The following is a 22,052-nucleotide window of genomic DNA, read 5'->3' as shown; positions in this document are numbered from 1 at the left end:
GCATGACACTGATGCTCCATCCTAGCCCACGAGCAGTAAAAAGGAACTAAGAGGTAACAAACTAAGAGATAAGAGGGTGGCAGTCTAGCAGCCCCTCTCATCTCTTTGGGGTGGCGCACAAGAAGAGTGGGGATGAATACGTAGACCACACAGCCACTGCTAAAGACCATTCCCCAGTCACGGGTACACAGCATGCATGCCCAACCTGAAGTGCACTACACAGAGGGACAATCACTCTAAGGAGAACCATTTTTTCATCAGTCCCTCTTTTAAGCCAGGTTTCATTGTATTATTAATAGTTTATTTCTCAGTTTCTGGGAGAGCCCTCACAGTGATAGGCACTGCACAAATATAAAAGGAGTCATGGCCCCTGCCCCAAAGAGCTCACAATCTAAAAAGTTAAACAGACAAAGGGGAGGGGAGCGGAGCATAATGTGCCCACATACCAATAATGCAAAGTTTTCTGGGAGAATTGTTGGACATACACTGTCCCCATTTGCCCCTCAACCTTGCCCTTATTAGCCAGCTAATAAATGAAACGTTCAGAACACAGGGCACTGATCCAGTGTTATTCAGCATGGGGCCAGGTACACTCTGCTATTGGAAGTGCCATTTGGGGGGAATGAGGGGTTTGGGCATTAAAAAATTCAAACAACACCTGACTCCATGAATGCTGCTACTGAGACGATTAAAAAAAATATCCGTATTGATGAACCCTGCATAACATCTCAACCCTGCAGGATTTCTTTTTCAGTGAATTTATAGAGGGTAGACATTAAAGAAAGAGCAAACTGCTCCTATGCTCACAGCCAGCTTAAAACTGGTTGAGAAGCCGCAGACAGAAAGCTGTATTGAAAGGGAGAAGCGAGTCCAGCAGCTATGGTACAACCACGGCTACAGCTTAATGCAGAACATACAGAACAATATGTGGAGATACAATAAAAAAGAAAATGCCCCGGGCACAGTCATGGAAGTCAGTTGCTATCTCTTTCTGATCCTATAGTGCAGGACACATCCATAGATGCAGGGACCAGTGCTCTAGGTTTGAGATTAGCTCTACTCGGTAATATACTTTAATGAGTTAATGGCATTTCAAAAGTTCCAGAGTAAAGTAGGGGCTCTCAGTGGACCCAATCCTCATTTCCCCCATTGGAGTCAGTAGGTGTTTTGCCACTGTCTTCAGGGGGAGCAAAACTGGCCCATTAGGTACCTTTCTGTGCAACCCTTACTCACAATAGCAAGCGCTTACTCATGCAAATAACCCCATTGATCTCAATGGGATCACTCATGGGAGTAAGCACTCACCAGCATAGCTGCACAATACACCCCCTAAGAATATTTCCAACTTTTTGCAATGCCAAGTTCAAGCAAACATCTCAAGTCTTGATTCTCAGTGAATCAACTTAATTTTCCTTCCGGAACTATGAGCTATTTACTGTTTGGTTGGGTTTTAATTCATGGTTGGAATGTTCTTACCTTGACAGCTTCTGTTATCATCAAGCAGAACATAGCCAGGGGGGCAGGAACAGTAGTAAGAACCGGGCTCATTCACACATTGGTGCTGGCAAAGGAACTCTGAGAAGCTGCACTCATCCATGTCTGCAGTGGTAGAATGAAGTTTACAGTGCTTTGTGTTAAAGTAAGAAGGACTTTCCCCTGAACAGAACTCTGTCCTAACTACAGTGCCTGTCACCACAAAAATTCATAGAGCTATAAGATCATGGTGTTTGCTATTCAGCTCGGTTTAATAAGCCAGATTCAACTTTGATGTAAATCCACTGACTTTACTGAAGTTACACCAGGGTGAATATGGCTCATGGTAGCTAGGAATGAATGTAAATTATTACTTTACTTGAAAAAGGAAAATGATCCAATTTACTATTGTTTACTAAGCCTCACCCATGTCAAGCCAGGCCTACAACTATTAATAAATGATAATGAAACCCACTCTCAGAAGACCATCCAGTAGGCAAGCATGTCTAAAAGTGAGACTCTACCCTGAATGAAATGTAGACTGGCACCTTTCTATTCAATATTCCTGCTCAGTGTGTGTAATCAGTCAGGCTGGCTTACTTGACTAACTGAAATAACCTTGTAGTGTTTCTTACTCTTGTTAGCCCTGCAGAGCCAACATAGCTAAGAGAGAGTGAACTGGATTTTATTCCTTTTTATGCATCATCAAGATAATTGTTTAAGTTCCAGTCAGTTACTTGTCATTCAGGGTACAGTTTGGCCTGCAGAAGCTTTATTACTGGTGATGATGGAAGGAACTTGACTCTTAGGTCCCCAGATAAAAAATTTTTTAATCGTTTTAATTTTAAACTGACGCCTGTGATCTGGGTCATGACAGACATGGAACTCCAGGGGGCCATTTTTAAATAGCTACTTTTTAGAATACAGTACCAGGGAAGAACATTCAGCCCCAAGTAGCCCCAAGGCTACTAAGCCATTTTAATTCAGGGTCATCTCTACTATGCGACTGAATGTTGCAGATCATGGGAGTCAAGGTGGTGGGGTGGCCTACAATAGGTTTCTCTATATTTTTAAAAATACAACCAGTTTTGTTAATTCTTCTGGAAGACTATGGCAAAACTGGCTATTGCCTTCAGGAGTGCAGTTGGACTTCATCAGTGCAATTTTTTAAAGCTCTTTGCTATGTATAATCAATTCTGCTGTGTCACCAGAGTATTTACGCCTTAGGGCCCACTCCTGCATGCTTGGTACATTCAAAGGCTCCTGTTGACTTCGGGGGGGGGGGAGGGGGAGGAGGTTGGTGGGTGAGAAACACAGGGTCAGGCCCATAATGACTTGCTGACAGTTCTCTGTGCAGCTATATAGGGGACCTAGCTCTCCTCCTGCAAGGAGTTGAGTGCCTCACTTCCCATTCATGGCAGCTGAAGGTGAAGGCATTCAGCACCTTTTTAGCTCTGGCACTCAGTAGCAGAAGTACACCCTCCATTAACCTGCAGGTACAAGGGAAGGATTTGGGTGTAGAGCAGAGGCTTTGCAAATAACGGAGTCCGTCCATGTCATCTATTCTGTTTGGTGCATCAATGCATCCAACTGAAATGTTACTTCACAACTTTTTAATTAAGCTTTCTCTACAGGTGAGGTAGCATTGAATGAAAAGCTAGAGAGTGAAAGGATACATTGCTCTTATTTCCTGTATTGTCAGAAAACCTGTTTCTAATTGTCCGTGTGATTGGCCATTTACTTATATCTCACTTCACAGGTAGAACTACCCATGGAACATAGGTATGTTTTCGTGATCCAGATGTTACAGACCTGATCTAGCTCTAATCTAAGACATAGAAGTAAAAGGCCTCTCCTCAAACAAATGGTAATGAGTGTGTGTGTGTGGAGTCTTCCCTTGCAGGGAGCTGTGGGTTTGAGTCTATTTTATAAAGGGAAAAATCTTTTCTGGAAAGCAAAGCCTTCCCTCCAAGAGAGTGACACCAGTCCCAGCAGAAATCCTGCATCCCACCCTGCAGCAGCCTTTAGTCAGTTATTTCCTAGGCATTCCAATATGGCTTAATAACATCATCCTAGCTCAGTGCAGGTCTCCCAAATGCCTAGAGATCTTTAAAATAACGGGGAAGCTGAGCAGCCTTTCAAATCTCTGATTAAAAACAGAAATGCTGGTTTTCATTCTTTTTACTCTTGATTTGCTAAATCAACATAATTTGCAGAATTTTGTGTTCAAGTGAGAAAGCAGGACCCCAATGTTCCCCATGGGATCATGTCTGAGGGGAAAGCACATGCAAGGAAGGTCACTGTTAATCATTTCCTTATTCCCCTGCTTAGTTAATAAGAGAACATAACATAAGAACGGCCATACTGGGTCAGACCAAAGGTCCATCCAGCCCAGTATCCTGTCTACCGACAGTGACCAATGCCAGGTGCCCCAGAGGGAATGAACCTAACAGGTAATCATCAAGTGATCTCTCTCCTGCCATCCATCTCCACCCTCTGACAAACAGAGGCTAGGGACACCATTGTATGTGTATTTTTCCCATGTGCATTACTTTACATTTATCCACATTAAATTTCATTTGCCATTTTGTTGCCCAATCCACTTAGTTTTGTGAGATCTTTTTGAAGTTCTTCACAGTCTGCTTTGGTCTTAACTATCTTGAGCAGTTTAGTATCATCTGCAAACTTTGCCACCTCACTGTTTACCCCTTTCTCCAGATCATTTAGGAATAAGTTGAATAGGATTGGTCCTAGGAGTGACCCTTGGGGAACACCACTAGTTACCCCCTCCATTCTGAAAATTTACCATTTATTCCTACCCTTTTTTCCCTGTCTTTTAACCAGTTCTCAATCCATGAAAGGATCTTCCCTCTTATCCCATGACAACTTAATTTACAAAGAAACAAAGGCTTGAGTCTGAGCCGCCAGTTCCTGAGTACTTATTCCCAGCTCTGACACAGAGACTCCCCTGAGCAAATCACTTCAGCTCTCAGTCTGATTTCCCCAATCTTTAAAATGTGGGGGTAAATATATTTAACTACCTCACCAGGGTGTTGTAGGGATGAGTAATTATCTATAAAGTGGTTTATAGAGGGAGCATGCTCGATATTGTTGTTATTAACTTCAGGCCATGAAGCTACTTTATCAACAGGGAGTGTGAAAAAACAGACACCACTTTACATCTTGTGTAATCCTGCTAAAGCCAGAATTTGGACCAATGAGCATGTTTGAACAAGGCAGCATTTCACTGCCAGAACAAGGACTTAAGACTAGAATTTTAAAGGTATTCAACATTGCGAGGTCTAAGTCCCATTTTCAAAAGGGACTTAGACATTTAGGAGACTAACTCCCACTGACGTTCACTGACACTCAGGGTCCTAAGTGCCCAACTCACTTTTGAAAGTGAGACTTAGGCTCCTGAGTTACGCATTGCAGTGCTGAGCAGAATAACCCCTAAATACCTTTAAAATCTGGGCCTGAGTCCCTTTCTTTATAATTAGGCTTACAAAGAACAATGGCTTAACATACACTGCACGTCACATTTTTTTTCTCTCAAACACAGCCCTTTACATCTGTTTAGTGTAAATTAAAAAACAAATATTTTCCAGTGAGGTTTTTTCCTTCCAAGAAATATTGGCTGGATTCTCTCATTTAAACAGACTGTGGGGACACTCACGAAAGAAGTAAGCCTAACTATTCTTTTTCAATTAAGCAAAATAAAACAACAAAAGGAAAACGAGAGAGGGGAAAAGAACAATGTTGTAATAATTTTCCAATAATACTGCTACATGGTGGATGGATCGCTCCTATCTGATTAGATTCAACAGTGCTCATAAGGAAGTTTCTTGTTTCTTTAAATCTGTAGCAGGCAGGTAGGGCTGGAAAATGTTCGGGAAAGTTCTGCAGTAAAGCAGGGCAAGAGAGATAACATGTGCTTAAGTACCTGTTGAATTAAAGTAAGCTATTTGCTGTATCAGGGCAAGAGTAGATTTTGGAATAATGCTATTTTATTTATGCCAATAAAGTTCCTTGGTGAGTGTTAGAAGAAAGCAACTCTTTTCTGTGGTTCTTTACCATTGTCACAGAACAGTTCTAATGTTTAATCTACTTCTTTACAACCATTATCAGAAAAAAACAAACACCACCATTGATTTTTGTGTGTTTTCTTGCTTTTACCCTCCTGTTTAACTGAAATTAGGAAGAGATGAATTGCTCTACTGGATTGGATAGGTAGATATATCCTACTTCTAACAGTGGACCATATTTGAAACTTCAGAGGAAGGCACATAAAAAAGAATACATTACAACAAATGATTTAAATACAGTTAACCCCCTCCCCGCACCCAATCACTGAAGACAGTTACCACTGCAGCTAATTCCATCAGCTTCCAGTTCATAGCCAGGATCACAGCGACAGAGAAAAGAGCCATATGTGTTGACGCAGTTTTGCACGCAAGGGTTCTGGGTTGTACATTCATTCACATCTACGGGAAACCAATACTCAGTTTATCAATGACTTCTCCCAAGGCACTACAATCAAACATTAGAAAGGACTTAATAGTACAGGCACAGCAGTTTCGTTTGGTTCTCTTTGGTTTGACTCAGTTTGTATTGTTATTGGTATTTAAGGCTGATGAATTGTAATGAAAAAAGTGGTTGGAAACACAGGCCATGCTGTATGTAAAGCAATTGGGAACATCTTCCCTAATGCTGTTGCTGAGGCACTAGATAGCATTGAATATGAGATCAGAGAGTCTCATATTTAACAAGTCTGCCAGCTCTTGAACCTACCCCTAGTGAGGGAAGAGGGTCACTTACAACTGAGACTTCTTGGGGAAAAAGCTGCTTGATCTGTCTAAGATCAGAAAATAACAAGAAAGACTGGGATAAACTATTTACTGCAGATGCTTCCTTGTTTATCTAGTAATTATAAGAATCTCCGACTGATTTAATCTGAGCAAGACCAGGCCAAAAGCAGCAGGATAAATCTAGGGAATGCTGATGTAATGAGGAAATGATCCTTATAGAATACTGTGGCTACCATAAAGTAAAGACTTTCCTTTTAGGACACTTGCAACTCCTGGAGTGTCTTTATCCCATTAACGCTGGGCCATTCCCTCAGAAGCTGCTTTGAAGTATTTTACTGTTCAAGAACAGAAATATAACGTTGATCATGAGATCACAGAGGCTCTGATCCAGTAAGGCACTTAAACACATTGGAGAGGAAGAATGGGCCAATAGGGCGTTAACCTGGGACTTGGGAGACCTGGATTCAATTTCCTGCTCTGCCACAGACTTCCTAGGCGATTTTGGGCAAGTCACTCCATCTCTCTGTGTCTGTTCTCCATATGGAAACTGAAGCTAATGGTACTGTCCTACCTCACAGGGGTGTCGTGAGTATAAATACAGTAATGATTAAAAGGTGCTCAGATACTACAGTGATGGAAGCCATATGAATACTTACAGGAACGTTTACCCTGCAAGCTGAAATTCCAGCACAAGGAGACATACCTGCAGGATCGAGCTAGCATGCTAAAACAGAGTGCGGTTGTGGCAGGTTGCCCTGAGTATGTGCCTAACAGCTTGGACAGAGATGTACTTGGGGTGGCTAGCTGCTCACACCACAGTGGCTACGCTCTATATTTAGCACACTAGCTCAATCAGAGCTAGCACAGCTGTGTCTCCTCCAGCTCAAAGTGTAGCCATACCCTATAACAGACAGTGTAACACACATGAACTCAGCAGGATATTCATGTTCTTAAAGTTACACACACACTTAAGTGCTTTGCTGGGCTGGGGCCAACACTGCAGTAGTCATTGCCTGTATACAGTACCTTGGCATGTTCGTCCATCATCATTAAGGGTAAAACCTGGATTGCATGTACAGGAGTAGGAACCAGGTACATTGGCACACAGCTGCTGACAGTAGCCATAGCGACATTCATCTATGTCTAAAAATAAAAAAAGATTCAAAGTACAGACAAGATTGTAGTTGTACTTGCCATACATAGCATTAGATAAACTCATATAACCATAGGACTAAAATCTACTCATAGCGAGGGGGGAAGGGATTAATATATGATATTCTGACTCCAGAACTCGAACAGCCAAAGTCCAAAGCATTCAGATGGAAGGTTGTTCAAGTCCATATCTCCCCAAGACAACACAGCAATACATTTTGTTATAAATAGCTGAAATATAATTATGGGAGCTGATTGGTTCCATAGTCAGTTGTAAATGATTCTGCTCAATGGGCTACATTATCAAAAAGCCCAGGTCACACGCCATCAGTAGCTACTCTCGATTTGTATCTATTAGAGTATAGCACAAAATATTATACTGTTTTTCTGTAATGGTTAGGTTGTAATCCTGGTCACTTACACACATATATCAGGGCTACTCACATAATAAGGTGAGCAGGATTTAGCCCCAAAAGCTGCTTTTAGTCTTAGACGTGGCAATCTTTAAATATTTTTATCACCCTGAAAACTATTTTTATTGGACTGTTTTCACTGGCTTATGAGGAAACTTTAAAATATAAGAATTCATAGTGTCGCTAAAATAACTGTTTTTTTGTTGAACTGCAGCATGAACAATCGTTGCATTTGACTGTCATGAGCAAGAGACAAGATTGAAAGACACAAGCATAATGTAAATTTACTCTCTGATGGCACTGGAACCTAATAAACATGATTATGAAAGTTAGGAAGAGCTTTACTCCTTGCTTCAGAGCAGAAATAAAACACCTGATGAATTGTCTCTTTTTGTGGCAATTCATTTTCTTTTGGATCAGCTACCTTCTAATTTATGGGGTTTGTTTTTTGGCTGTCCTCAAAACTTCATATCCTTCCAATAGTGAGTAAAAGTTTATGACCTTGCTTAAATTTTTCTTTATGGGTGATTCAAATAAGCTCTCAGAGCAAATACTGCACTGATATTCAATTTCTCTCTCTAGTGACAACCCAAGCCTTGTAGTGACAGCAGATGGGAAAGCCGGTATTGGAAGACGTTCCCTATATGAGTGCTTCCTGTAAACAAGGTCAAGGGTGAATGGTTTACTGGAATAGCAACTCATTCTTCTCTCTCTCTCTCTCTCTTTTTGTTTTGTTTTGTTTTGTTTGAGCTGGAAAGTACTGCTGTGATTGGAAAAACTATAATTATATAAAAGTCTGTTGTGATCTGGAAAAATAACAACTCAGTTTGATGAAAGCTTAACAAATTTGCACTTGGAGAACCAGACCTGAGCTTCCTCAAAACTGCATCCCTAAGACACTCCGGTGGAATATTAAGTGATAACATCCAGCCAGTGAAACACTAAGGTAGACATAGAAAACCAGTCAAACAAACACTTCCTTGAGTGAGGGGATGATTCTTGGCTGAATGACCAGTGGCGATGAGAACCTGCAGCATTCATGGAGTTCAGTGGAAATTGTGGTGCTGAACACCTCTGAAAATCAGGACATATGTTTCCTGCAACTTTTGAAAGCTGCATTTTCTGAATTTGACTTTCTGGGTTGACTCTTGCTCCCCTTACTCACAAGGGTATATCCACTGGGCCTGAGTCTTCTCTCTACCATACCATGCCAGTTCCATGCTGGTGAAACTCCTTTGATGTGAACGGAGTTCCACTGGCATAAGCCAATTAGACTTGTTGTCTTCCATCCGTTTACTAGAGTGAGTAAGGAAAGCAGGATTTGCCATTTATGGTGTCAGTTATATCACAAGTATCTCCAGAAGCTCCAACGCACGTGAAAATCAGAATATTGATAGTTTCAGTTTTGTCTGTCACACACAAATGCACGAATTGCAGTTCATTGTTTGTCATTTATCATGTACTTTTTGGCATAATATAGGCATTCTCTGACGTCTTACTTCAAATTGGTTATGTTCCCAGTTTGGATTTTAAAGCAGAAATTAGGTGTTAAAGACTATTTTATCCAACGGAATATTTGAATAGTTTAGGTGATTTTATATTACCATGAAGAATGGACAACACTGGGTAGCTGCTAGCTAGCTTTATCAGGTTTAAGTTTTTGGGTTTGCGTGGCAATTTTGTCAAAGAAATGGCTCAGGAAGCTAGGTTAAACAGGGCAAAAGTAATGGAAATATGTTTAAAAGTATTAAGGGGCATTGATTTTCACCTTTAATAGATTTATTTTCTGTTTTAGTCCAAGACCAAGATGACCCACATACCAGTGACAGGTGTGTCATATAAACGTCTAGATAGATAGGTTAAGCCCTAATCCTGCAAAATTTTATACACATTCTCAACTTTAAGCATGTGAGTACTTCTGTTCTCCTCAGTGGCACCACTCACAGCACTGAAAATGTAGTACATGCTTAAGTCTTTGCAGGATCAGGACCTATAATTATAAAATCTCCAAGCCAAGGACTTTGTTTTTGTAGGAACCCTTTTCCTGACTGGCTCCTCTTGGCACCACTGTGTAACTACTGTGCTGGCACTTACGGGCTAAATATTAAATAGCAACAACAACAACAATTTGGTTAGACAGATGTGCTGTTCTTACTAACAGTGAAGAAATGTACCACCAGAGACTGCCTTTGTAAACTCAACCCAGCCCTCCAAATACTTTTAAATTATCTTTTTTTTTTTTGTCATGTGCCCAGTGGAAATGGATTCTCCAGGGCCTGTGGAAAAGCAGAGAACTGAGAAGACTCTGACATTTTTGGAAAAATGCAGAGGAGTTTTTTCAGCTCAGCTTTTCTTGTTACATCTCTGCATTGCTTTGTGGTGATCTTCCCCACCCTTACTCACAGTTACCTAAATAAACCATTGAGAGGTTATTGTCTCTTTAAAATAGCATAAACAGATACTCTTGGGCAAACTCAGCTCAGCAGGGCAACAACTATGGGTCTCTGATACTTACACCAAGCATCAAAGTGCTTGAATCCTGACTCGGGGCCAAATCCTGGTTCCTGCACATAGCTCATGTACTTGGGTTGTGCACAAGGGAACTACATGGGGATCATCACATACCAGGGCATGGTGCAGAACACACACACATAGGGTGACCAGTTAGCAAGTGTGAAAAATCAGGACGGGTGTGGGGGTAATTGGCACCTATATAAGAAAAAGCCCCAAATATCAGGATTGTCCCTATAAAATCAGGACATCTGGTCACCCTACACACACAACCCCATGCACAAGATTAACCCAGTGCATCCATAATATCACAGATCACTCACTAGCCCAAACTCCCCACCTCAAGAGGCATGCTGAGGAGTCACACCTCTGTGGAGTCTGGAGTCTCACAGAAAGTGCATAGGCTTCCTGAATGACCTATCTGTGACATCTTCTACCCCAGGAGGCAGAATGACTCCATTTCCACTGAACATAGGGTTTTCTGTGGCCCTTACTAAACCAGAGAATTTAGCACTATGCCTTCTCTTTCCCAGCTCTCTAGGAGAATAGGAGTTACAGGAACCTGCTCTAGAATTAAAGGTGCAGGGGACTTGATAACTTCATATCACCCCCAGGTGAGTTACACAGCAGCTTTTAGCAGCAGTTAAAAAAGCAGCCATGCAATCCTCCATTCCAATCGCTAGACAGGAGGAGGAGATGAGAAATAAATTCCAAGGAAAATTCCAAGGACAAATTCCAAGGAAAATGAGCAGGGAAATCCCATTTTCCTTCCAGCTGAGGTGGTGTGACACTGAAGTCCCATTTTGGAGAACAGATGGGCAAACAGCCTGTGCTGAGAGGGAAAAAAAGCAGGGAGAGAGTGTAACAAGAACATTAAAAACACATTCAGTCATGTCTCTGACTTATATGACTTGGCCTAAAATTAAAGCCCATGTCAGTGCCTGTGATTACTGATTGAGGGGAGTGGGTGGGGGAAGTGGTAGAGTTTGCACCTTTGCTGTTGCTGCTGTTTGGTAGGGTTTGGTTTTTCACATTGTAGGGCACTGCAGACACTGAGAGATTGACTCTCTGCAGCTGACAGAGAGAAGAGCTCTGAATCTGCTGAAACAGTGCTGGTTTCAGACTCACGTTTGCTTGTGTCCAAGATTTTCCAGTGGGTTCACTGCTCTATTTCTTGATGTTATCGTTACTGAGCTCCTGCTCTCTAGTAATGTAAGTGCCTTAGGTCAGGATTATGACCATGTGGAAAGGACGTGTGTTGCTGGTATGTCATATTTTTATGAACTAGAATATACAAAAGGGGCTGCTTTCATAGTGGAAGTCAGTAACATGGATACCAGTCATATGGCATTGCCATTTTGTTCCATGTGGGAGTCTTTTTGCCAAGCATACTGTTGGCACTTAACAAATAAGAAAGATGTTAGTTTTCCACATAGGCCAAGGGTGAGCTCTGTATTTGACAAAGACTCTCAGTGACGTCAGTTCAGTTCTGTACCACCATATGCACACACCAGAATCCTAAATTGTCCAAAACTATGGAAGATTTTGAAGACAGAAGAAATACGAAAATTATGGAATTTGGGAGACCCATAATAACAATCCAACTTTAATTATCATCAAAACATTGAGGAGACAGAAAGAGACCAGAATTATGACTAAAATGAATTGTATTAATCAGATGGACACTGATTTTCCAGAATCACTGTAGAGCAGTGGTTTTCAAACTTTTTTTCTGGGGACCCAGTTGAAAAAAATTGTTGATGCCTGTGACCCAACAGAGTTGGGGGATGAGGGGTTTGGGGTGTGGGAGGGGCTCTGGGTTTGGGGGGGGGGCTCAGGGCTGGGGGTTAGGATGCGTGAGGGGTTCTAGGATTGAGGGAGCTCAGGGCTGGGGGTGAGGATGCGTGAGGGGGTCAGGACTCTGGGCTGGGGCTGAGGGGTTTGGGGTGCAGGAGGGGATCTGGGTTTGGGGGGGCTGAGGGCTGGGGCAGAGGGTTGGGGTGCAGGAGGGGGGCAGGGCTCTGGGTTGCAGTGCAGGCTCTGGGGTGGGGGCAGGGATGAGGAGTTTGGGGTGCAGGAGGGGATCTGGGTTTGGGGGGGCTGAGGGCTGGGGTGCAGGGCTCTGGGTTTCGGTGCAGGCTCTGGGGTGGGGCCAGGGATGAGGGGTTTGGGATGCAGGAGGGGATCTGGGTTTGGGGGGGCTGAGGGCTGGGGGTTAGGATGCATGAGGGGCTCTAGGATTGGGGGGGCTCAGGGCTGGGGGTGAGGATGCGTGAGGGGGTCAGGACTCTGGGCTGGGGCTGAGGGGTTTGGGGTGCAGGAGAGGGGCAGGGCTCTGGGTTGCGGTGCAGGCTCTGGGGTGGGGCCAGGGATGAGGGGCTTGGGGTGCAGGAAGGGATTCCAGGTTTGGGGGGCTCAGGGCTGGGAAAGGGGATTGGGGCACAGACTTACCTCCGGTGGCTCCTGGTCAGCAGCACAGCCAGTGTGCACCGCAGACCACACTGCGCCCCTGAAGTGGCCAGCAGCATGTCTGGCTCCTGGGTGGAGGCGTGTGACTCTCGCCCGCAGGCACCCCCCCCCCCCCAGTTCCCATGGCTGGTTGCTGGCCAATGGGCGTGCGGAGCCGGCGCTCTGCGCAGGGGCAGAGCGCGGAGCCCCGTGGTCCCCTTGCTGGCCGCTTCTGGGGCACAGTGCGGTGTCAGAAAAGGTAGGTACTAGCCGGCCTTAGCTGGGCAGCACCACCGACAGGACTTTTAACGTCCCGGTCGGTGGTGCTGACCAGAGCAAGGTAACCCAGCGCCTTACATGCTAGTGGGTCGCGACCCATGGTTTGAAAAACACTGCTCTAGAGAATATATATCAACACTTCAGAAGAACATACCTAAACACTGGCCTTCTAAGAGCCAATAGCCCTCAGTGCAGGAGCAGGTGTATCCTCCTTCAGTGTTTATGCAGATCTGGGTGGGGTTACACTGGTGTGACTCGGAAGCACATTCATCAATATCTGAAATACAGAAATGTACCAACAAAGCTTTATATAATTATTAAAACAAATGCTGAGTTTATTTTAATTGTATGGACACTTGAAATATATCAGAGGATGAATCTGAGAAGAAATCAAAGGAAGTTGAACATACTCAGTGTTTGAGGCATTGCACAGAAATCCATACAAAACTCCAAGTTGTGAGGTGCTGAAGTCAGTGGGGAAGGTATTCCACACCTCTCAGAAGGTGCTCAGATCCCTGCAGGATCAATCCCATAAAAGCGATTGTTTCCTAGAGCTGATCAAAAAAATGGAATTTCCATCGCACCGCACATTTTTGGTGGCTTAATTGCAAAGATTAATATCAACCAAAACAAAACATTTCATTTCAATTTCCCTGATTTCTTATTGAAAATTTCAGTGAAACCCTATTTTCAAAGAGGAAGAAGAGCTCTGTGTATGCTCGAAATCTTCTCTCTCTCACCAACAGAAGTTGGTCCAATAAAAGGTATTACTTTACTCACTTGTCTTTCTAATAGGAAAATGTTTCACTCAAAAAACATTAACTAGCCTTACTGATTTCAATGCATTTGGCATTTTATTACCACCTTCTTTGTTTTTTTTTTATTTGTTTGCAAATAATTCGATATTCATATAAACTGAGATACTGTAACCTAATTGATTAAAAAATTGCATTATTGGAACCCTCAAGTTGATCCCAACACTTTGGCTGCTGGTGCTCCCCAATCCATTCTCTGCAATGCCTCAACACTTTGGGAATTCTAGCAGATCATAGAAAACGCATGTCTCCACATCCACCAGGGCCTTAACAATGTCCCTCACTGCCACTTGAAGTCCCGAAGCCCTTTTGGACCCATGTGTTTAACCTTCACCAATGCAATTGCAACTCTGAAGTTTGGAAAGTCAAATAGAGTTCACAAGAAGTTACAAACACCCTGTGAAATACCCAATGCAGAAGATCTGTGGCTTTGATTTCCTGTGAAGCTCATGGGCAACCCTAAACCGCATCTGCACAAACCATGGCAGATGCAGATACTTGCCGCACAAATGGAAAATTAAAGACTCTCTAGTGTGCAACTGTGGTCACCCAGAACAGACCATGGAACATATAACAACTCAATGCCTGATTCACAAATACGAAGGATTGAAGGTATCACAGCGATACCCTCCACTAATCTTGACGCAATTATGTGGCTTAACCATCTGAATGTAAAATTATAGTTGTTGCTCTACATCAGCCATACAAAGAAGAAGATTGATTAAAAATGCCTTTTAGAGTCATAAGTTCAATTTGAATCCCTCCTTGTCTGATATCTTTCCCAGTGTTTCTGGCATTGTGTTTGGCTCTAGAGATCAGAAATGGAATAGTCAGATGATAAATGGTGAGATTCTTTCAGCCAACTTAGATATCTATGTTTTATTGATGATTTTTAAATTATTCTTGATTCCATCATACTGTGCGCTGGCCTTTGCTGAGTTATCATGTCATCATATTGATGCTACTCCCTCAAACCCTCCCTTGCTGTTTTGTTAATCCCAACTTTGTTGTGTCATGACTGAAATCTGCTTGTAAGCTGGGGATCACACTTTCCACAGCTGTCATATGTTATTTGTCTTAATATACTGAAAACCCTTGGGGGTAGGGCTTGTATATTCCTCTGCATGTAGACTGCATATTGTGGGTACCAGCCAAATACAGATAACAGATAACAATTATGGTAATGTATTTTTCATCAAAATGCATTCAGTTTTTTACTTATGCTTTTTATTTTAAAAGCAGGAACGTGGGACCCTACCAGCCATGACTGCTGTTGCCCACAGTAAGTTCTTGGCGGCGCTTGGCCCTGCGCCTCACAAAAGGCTGCATTCAGGCCATGCCCTCATTCTATGCTCACAACTCCCAGTGCCATTAATGGCAGAGGCACCGTTTGGTCCAAAGTGCGGGCAGGAGGAGGATTTCAACGTATTATGTGGTGCAAATAGCGTTTGAAGAATATTGACCTTCCTTCACTGTTTTCTCTTCATTCTTTATGCACAGTAGCTCCCCTACCCCTCTAAACTCAGATACTTGAAGCAGGTATAAGACTTACCTTCACCTAAAGCAGCGGGCTGCTCTGAAATCAGCTCTGCTCTATGCGTTGGCCTTGTGAGGAGATTGCTAAAGAGTTACATGGAATGTACCTATTTCTAGAAATGAAGGCATCACTGCTGTTGTCTGTCTCCACTACCTACTGGGAAGAGTCCTTAGCTTACTTTCAAACCATAGTCTTCCGCCGGGGTAGAGGAGACAATTCAACCTCTATTTCTATTTGAAAGCAAAATTTGGACAGCGAGGGCTACAAGCAGTGCTTTTGCCACCTTAGGAAAACTGGCCATTTTCCACTTCTACTAGTGTGCAGTCACCCACCCAAAACATTTTGCTGCCCCTTATATTTTGCTACCCATGGGGGTCACCTGATTGACTTGCATGGTTAGGCTGGCCTTGCACACAGAAGGCAGGTATGAACTGCATGGGGCAGCAACATAATGGCCCATGAAAACTGTAAACATTATGGGCAGCTTCATAGCCCTGGATTAGGTCTTAATATAAACATTCAACCTTTATGTTCCACCTCTTTGGCTGGCTTCCTCCAGGGCAAGCCCCACCGATGATGCACATTTAAAACTTTGAAAGCCCCAGTCAGTGGAATAAAATAAATATTATTTGGCAAGTTGCCTTGTCAGTTCAAATACATAGAGTAATTCCAGTATAATATGTAATGCTCATGTCTGCCAGCCTGAATTTACATGGCGTTGGCTTGTTAAGTGATGGATGACAGTTATACCCTGGGAAAAACAGCTGCCCAGGAATTTAGTAACCTTTGCCGATATCCTTGAAAGAAGATGGGGCAGGGAGATGGCAGGTGCAGAGGGACTGGCAGCACTGCAGCAGCTGCCGCCTGTTCCCAGCCTTCCTGTTAGCACAGAGGCACACGCAGTGAGAACTCCATATCATCTCTCAGATTGGTGCTCTGATAAAGATGAAATTAAACATTTAATAGGGAAAAAGCAAACCAACCGGGGCAAAAACTACCTATAAAAAATAGTGACCCATAGACAGGTTGCCCATACTGAATACATTGGACTTAAATACCTGGAGGAAAAATACATTCAACCATGCCAAGGACATTCTTTGGCATCCTTTGGTACAGTGGAAAATTAAAAGTAAAAGTCATATAACTGTAGCGCATTCTGTGAAAGTCACTTCCTTTTCTAGTTGGAGAGCATGTTATTTCTATCCCATTCTCAATACAAGGACAAAGGGCTAGGTGCGGGCTCCCTGGGCTTTTTCCTGCTATCTCCACACACCATGATGTATATAGAATCAATAATACTTAACACTTTGCTAGTGATTTTCCTTTCCAGATACTTCATAAAGTATGACCTAATTAATGAGGGGGTGGTGAGTTTTGTGGTTAAACCACTGGACTGGGACTTGCTTTAGTGCAGTCCCCTTGTTATTTTGGTCAACTTATTTAGGCCCCATCCTCAAAGGTATTGGGCATCTAATGTGCATTTATTTCAATGGACGTTAGATGCCTAAATACCTTTGAGGATCTGGGCCTGAATCTCTCTGGGCTTCACTTCCCATTTGTAAAGTGAGGCTAATAATATTTCCTCTCACACACAACTTGTCTCTCTTGTTTGTTTACACTGCAAGCTTTTTAGGGCAGGAATTCTCTCCCCCTCTGTTCAGCACCTATGTACAATGAGGTTTGCTTTTGAATGGCTCCTCTAAGTGATACTGTAATACTAATTATAGTGATAATCCTCATAGAACCCTGTAAGATGGATAAACATTACTATCCCCCTTTTACAAATGGAAAAATTGAGGCTGAGCAGTTGAAGAATCACACAGACAGAACTGGGATCAGGACTCAGAAGTTCCTTGCTCTCAGTCCTTTCGCTTAGACCGCACTATCTCTCATGTGTCTCAAAAAATGCAGTAGCTGATTTCCTAAGATGGTAAGTGGCAATGCAAGTGATGCATCAGAGTGCAGGATCGAACTGTAAATGAGGATCCACAGCTACTATGTGTCAAGTTCCCCTACAAAAGTTCAACGAAGTTCAAAGGCTCTCTACCAGCATAACTATTGCTTGTTCTGTGCTACACACAGTATTTATATCCCACCCACATGGAATATCTGAGTTCAAGTCTCTGAGCCAAATCAGGCAGTGCAGGGATTTGAAAACAGGTCTCACATTTCACATCGGTGCCCTATCCACCAGGATTTGGATGGGGTGGGTGTCTCTGGTTTTTCACAGGAAAGGACTGACCCCTGGCTTAGGTGCCTAACTCCAGGAGAACTCTGACCAGAGACAGGCGCCTAAGGCCCGGATCATGGAAGTTAGGTGTCTAAGTCCCTTTGTGGATCTGGACCTTAAATCCTGCCCCAATCCTCTGCATTTTACTCCTGGATCAGCTTAGGCAGTTCTCTGCTCAATGTGTGCTGGCTTCTGAGAATCCCTTTTTTAGGCACCTAACTCTCCCCATGCATTGTCTAGGGGAGTTTGGGCACATAACTCAGGGCCAGGGATTACACTGGGCAGCAAAGTCTCTAAAGAGTTAGGTGGTGAGACACTGAGCGTTGCAGTGCCTAAGTCCCCTTTATGAATCCAGTCCCGGGCTGCTGTGGGGATTGGTACCTTGGAAATCAACAACATTATAATATAATGAATAAAATGTTGTCTTCACTTCCATAATTCAAATGAACATTAACTCACTGGGTTTTTATTAAGAAAAGCAATGCATGCAAACATGTAAAAAAAATATGTTGTAAATATAAAAAGGAAAACATAGCAATCAAACAGGAAGCTGGTACCATCCCTCCCTAATGATGCTACTCCTCAACAGAATGCATGATGATTATTTTAATTTCTATGGCCTCAGGTGCACAAAGAACACAGGATTGGGTCCAGGATCACTTGTAACAACAATATAACAAGACACCACAGCATAGAGAGAAAACCCCCGATAAAAGAGTCAGGGAGAATAGGATAATGTCAGTTTAGCATTACACAAAATCAATGTAGCCCATATTAAATGGATTAAAAACTAGTTAACTGACAGCTCTCAAAATAATTGTAAATGGTGAATCATCAGCCAGTGGGAGTGTTTCTTGTGGAGCCCTGCACAGCTCTGTTCTCTGTGCAGTGTTACTTAACAACTTTATTAATGATCTGGAAGAAAATATTAAATCACTGGTAAAAGGCCAATGACACAAATTAGTGTAGTAGTAATAATGGTAGGGCCAGGTCAGTTATACAGACTGCTTGGTAAGGTGAGCTCATGGAACAACCCGTGTTAACTCAGACATATGCAAGGTCATACATTTAAGAACAAAGAACCCACGTCATTCCCACAAGATGGGAGACAGTATCCTAGAATACAATGACACTGAAAAGAGTAATGGTAGACAACCATCTGAACAAGAGCTCCCAGTAAAATGCTATAGGTAAGAGCAGGGCCGGCTCCAGGCACCAGCCCAGTAAGCAGGTGCTTGGGGAAGCCAATGGAGAGGGGCAGCACACCCGGCTCTTCGGCGGAGGGTCCCTCTGTTCCTCTCGGAGCGAAGGACCAGCCGCCAGATTGCCACTGAAAACTGAAGCAGCGGCGGTAGAAGTGCCGCAGATCACGATCACGGCTTTTATTTATTTATTTGCTGCTTGGGGCGGCAAAAACCCTGGAGCCGGCCCTGGGTAAGAGGGCGAATGTGATCCTTCCATGCTGCTAGGGAATATCAAGTTAGGATTAGCAGGGTGGGATTAACTCTGTACATATTATTAGTGAGGCCATTACTGGAATACTGTGTCCAATTCTGGTGTCAATACTTCAAAAAAGAAGTTGAAAAATCAAAAAGGGTTGAGAAAAGAGGCACAAGAATCATTTGATGGCTGGAAAGCACGCCTTACAGTGAGAGACTTCAGAGCTCCACCGATTTACTTTATCCAAAAAAAAATTAAGAGGTGACTTGATCGCAGTCTCCAAGTACCTGTACAGGGAAGAGGTTTCTGATAGAAGATGGCTCTTCAATCTGTCAGAAAAAGGCATAGCGAGAAGCTAGACAAATTCAGAATAGAAATAAGGTGCAAATTTCTAACACTGAGGCTCATTAACCATCGGAACAACTTAGCTAAGTGGATTCTCCATTGCTTGAAATTTTAAAGTCAAGACAGACTATCTTTGTAATAGATCTGCTAGAGCTCAGTAACAAACAGGGGCTTGATGTAGAAATTATTGGTGAGGTTCTACAGCTTGTGCGATGCAGGAGGTCAGACTAGATTATCATAATGGTCCCTTCTGATTTAAAATTCATGAATCAATTACCATGAGAGAGGCATATTATCTACCTAGGTACCCAAGAGCCCCATCACCATAATATCTGAGCTCCTCTGGAGTATTCAGAAATAGACATGACATAATCACCCTCTCTTTCTTCCTTCTAAGCCTGGAAAACTTTGAAAATCAGAAAATGCTGATAATATTGTTATTCTGGAAGGTGTTAATGGCTTCCCTCAATCCTAGACCTGGTTAAAGCCAATGGATATTCTAAGCACCCTTCTTTCAGGCTAACGGGAAGAAGCAATTAAACCTCTTATTGGAATGAGGTAGCTGGAGACAATAGAAGCTACTGCCATAGGCAATTGGCTGCATGGCAAATCCTGAGCAGGGCTCAGTCATGTAGTCGGAGGGGGATCCCTGGAACTAGTTACAAACACAGGACCTAGGGAATTGTTTTAGCAAGTGTTGTATGGGTGTGAGAACGTTAGCGAGCAGGAGAGGCCGTCATGAGAGTGGCACTGAAATGGAACAGTGATATGGAGGGATTTGGAGATCCCCATTTCATATCATACAGCAATGGGATAATATCAATGCCCTTTTACTAGAAGCATGTCCCAAGACACTGAAATAATTAATATTGTGGTTGTCTGTGCAACTTTGGATTCCAACTGCAACCTCTTTCAGCTACCATTGCTGATGCAATAGAAACTGTCGTCCACTAACTAACTTCACAGCAGCTGGGAGTATTCTATCCAAGTACTCATCTGGCTCCCATCACTATAATATTCAATGTGGACCTAGGAGTCCTGCGGAGAAATACTTATATAAGTGTCATACATTATAACACAGAATTGACATTGTATTTATTCAGCTGAATAAATACAATTTGCTGCTGATGAAAATGCTGTTATTTGTTCTATGGCATTCAGGGAAACAGGACTTCGTGCACATTCTTTGTAAATGAAAAGGGCTGTACCCAAGAAACACCTGCCAATGGAAACAGCTTGTTAAGGCCCTGAATATTGTCTAAACTGCTCAGGTGAAAGGGACAACAATATCAACAATTTTTAATGAAAAATTCTGGTTCTGAGAGAGGGCCAATTTTGGAAGAAAAAAATCTTTTCATACAAAAAACGTTTAGCTCCTCTGATCAGTTTGTTTTAGAGAGAGTAAGAGTAAGAGTGAGTGTGAGTGTCCCAGTCATCCGAGTGGGGATGCCCTGCATAGCGGTGGATGTATGTTATAGAGAAGACAAGTGCAGACGGACTTTCCCTTCTTCTAGATGTTTTGATTCAGGGGTGTTTTATTTTTAGGGTTTTACTTTTCCTCTCTTTTCCCCCTTGGCTCCCACCATTAAACCAACATGGCCACGGGAGCTTACCCAGGTGCTAGGGAAGCATCTTCCAATGTTCTTGCAACAACTTGAGGGACTGCAGGTTCCCAGCATCATTTCCCACCTCCCTAACTAATAGAGATGGTTTGGTAATTTAAAACACTGGCAGCTCACTTTTAGAACAATAAATAGAATGAATGTCTTCTTATTGTTTATAGGAATAATCACAAGCCAGGACTAAACAGACGAGCTCTGGGACATGGGTATTGGTTCCAAGATTATTTGGAACAAAGCTCTTTCCCTAAATGTCTCCACCATTCCTTTTTTGGACACTGAGAAAATAATTTCCTTGGTAGTAGATTTTTACACAGTGAAATCACATGTTTTCTCAGAAGGTTTTTTTCTCATGATAATTACAGTTGATAAGAAAGGGGAAAATAACAATGCCACATTCCTAAAGTGCAGACTGAAGCCAACTTCAAACTGCTGCTGTGTGGGGTCAGTGCTATTTTCCAAGGACAGCCAGCCCAGCTGAGACTGGAAACTATCCAAGACCAACTCCTTATACACCTGTTTAATTGCAAATTTCAGGGTCTGAGAACTGGCCCTTGACTTTTGAATTCATTTTAACTCTGCATCCCATTTACATTATAGTAACAGTTGATTGCTAGGGCTAATGCAGTTCTATATATAGATGGTCAGCCTGAGTTTGGACACTGAATATTGGTAATCATTAATGTGTAGCACTGCTCCTACTGGCTAATATAAGAACTGCTTGACTGTGTGTCCTAGGCTCAATATCTCTGACAGCTAATGGAGAGTCTCCTTTAGCTAGCACCCTTTCAGCACTGCAGAAATAATGCTGATAATAAGCAATAGCTCAATGGGTAAGAGGCTGTGCTTTCAGAGCGGAGCGCTAGCCCTGCTGCTGGTGTTACTTATATTACAATGGTGCTTGGAGGTCCCAACCAGGGTAGGGCCCATCGTGTACAAATGCACGATGAGAGGCAGTTCTTGCCCACCAAAAAGTTCACAC

At 42.8% G+C, this 22,052-nt stretch overlaps 1 protein-coding gene across 1 annotated transcript in view; it reads right to left on the bottom strand.

Moving 5' to 3' along the window:
• Positions 1–22,052, bottom strand: part of FBLN5 (fibulin 5) — a 59,938-nt gene that overhangs the window by 10,973 nt on the left and 26,913 nt on the right. The window contains exons 5-8 of the mRNA XM_065403655.1: positions 13,239–13,361; positions 7,308–7,424; positions 5,838–5,957; positions 1,477–1,599 (exon numbers count right to left, since the gene is read on the bottom strand). Coding sequence (XP_065259727.1) covers positions 1,477–1,599; positions 5,838–5,957; positions 7,308–7,424; positions 13,239–13,361 — 483 coding nt within the window. The remainder of the gene's footprint in view (positions 1–1,476; positions 1,600–5,837; positions 5,958–7,307; positions 7,425–13,238; positions 13,362–22,052) is intronic.

Source organism: Emys orbicularis, chromosome 4 (genome assembly GCF_028017835.1).
Source record: "Emys orbicularis isolate rEmyOrb1 chromosome 4, rEmyOrb1.hap1, whole genome shotgun sequence".
NCBI classification, from domain to species: domain Eukaryota; kingdom Metazoa; phylum Chordata; order Testudines; family Emydidae; genus Emys; species Emys orbicularis.
Note: the sequence above shows the minus strand (reverse complement) of the source record. Positions and strands in the feature narration are given on the sequence as shown.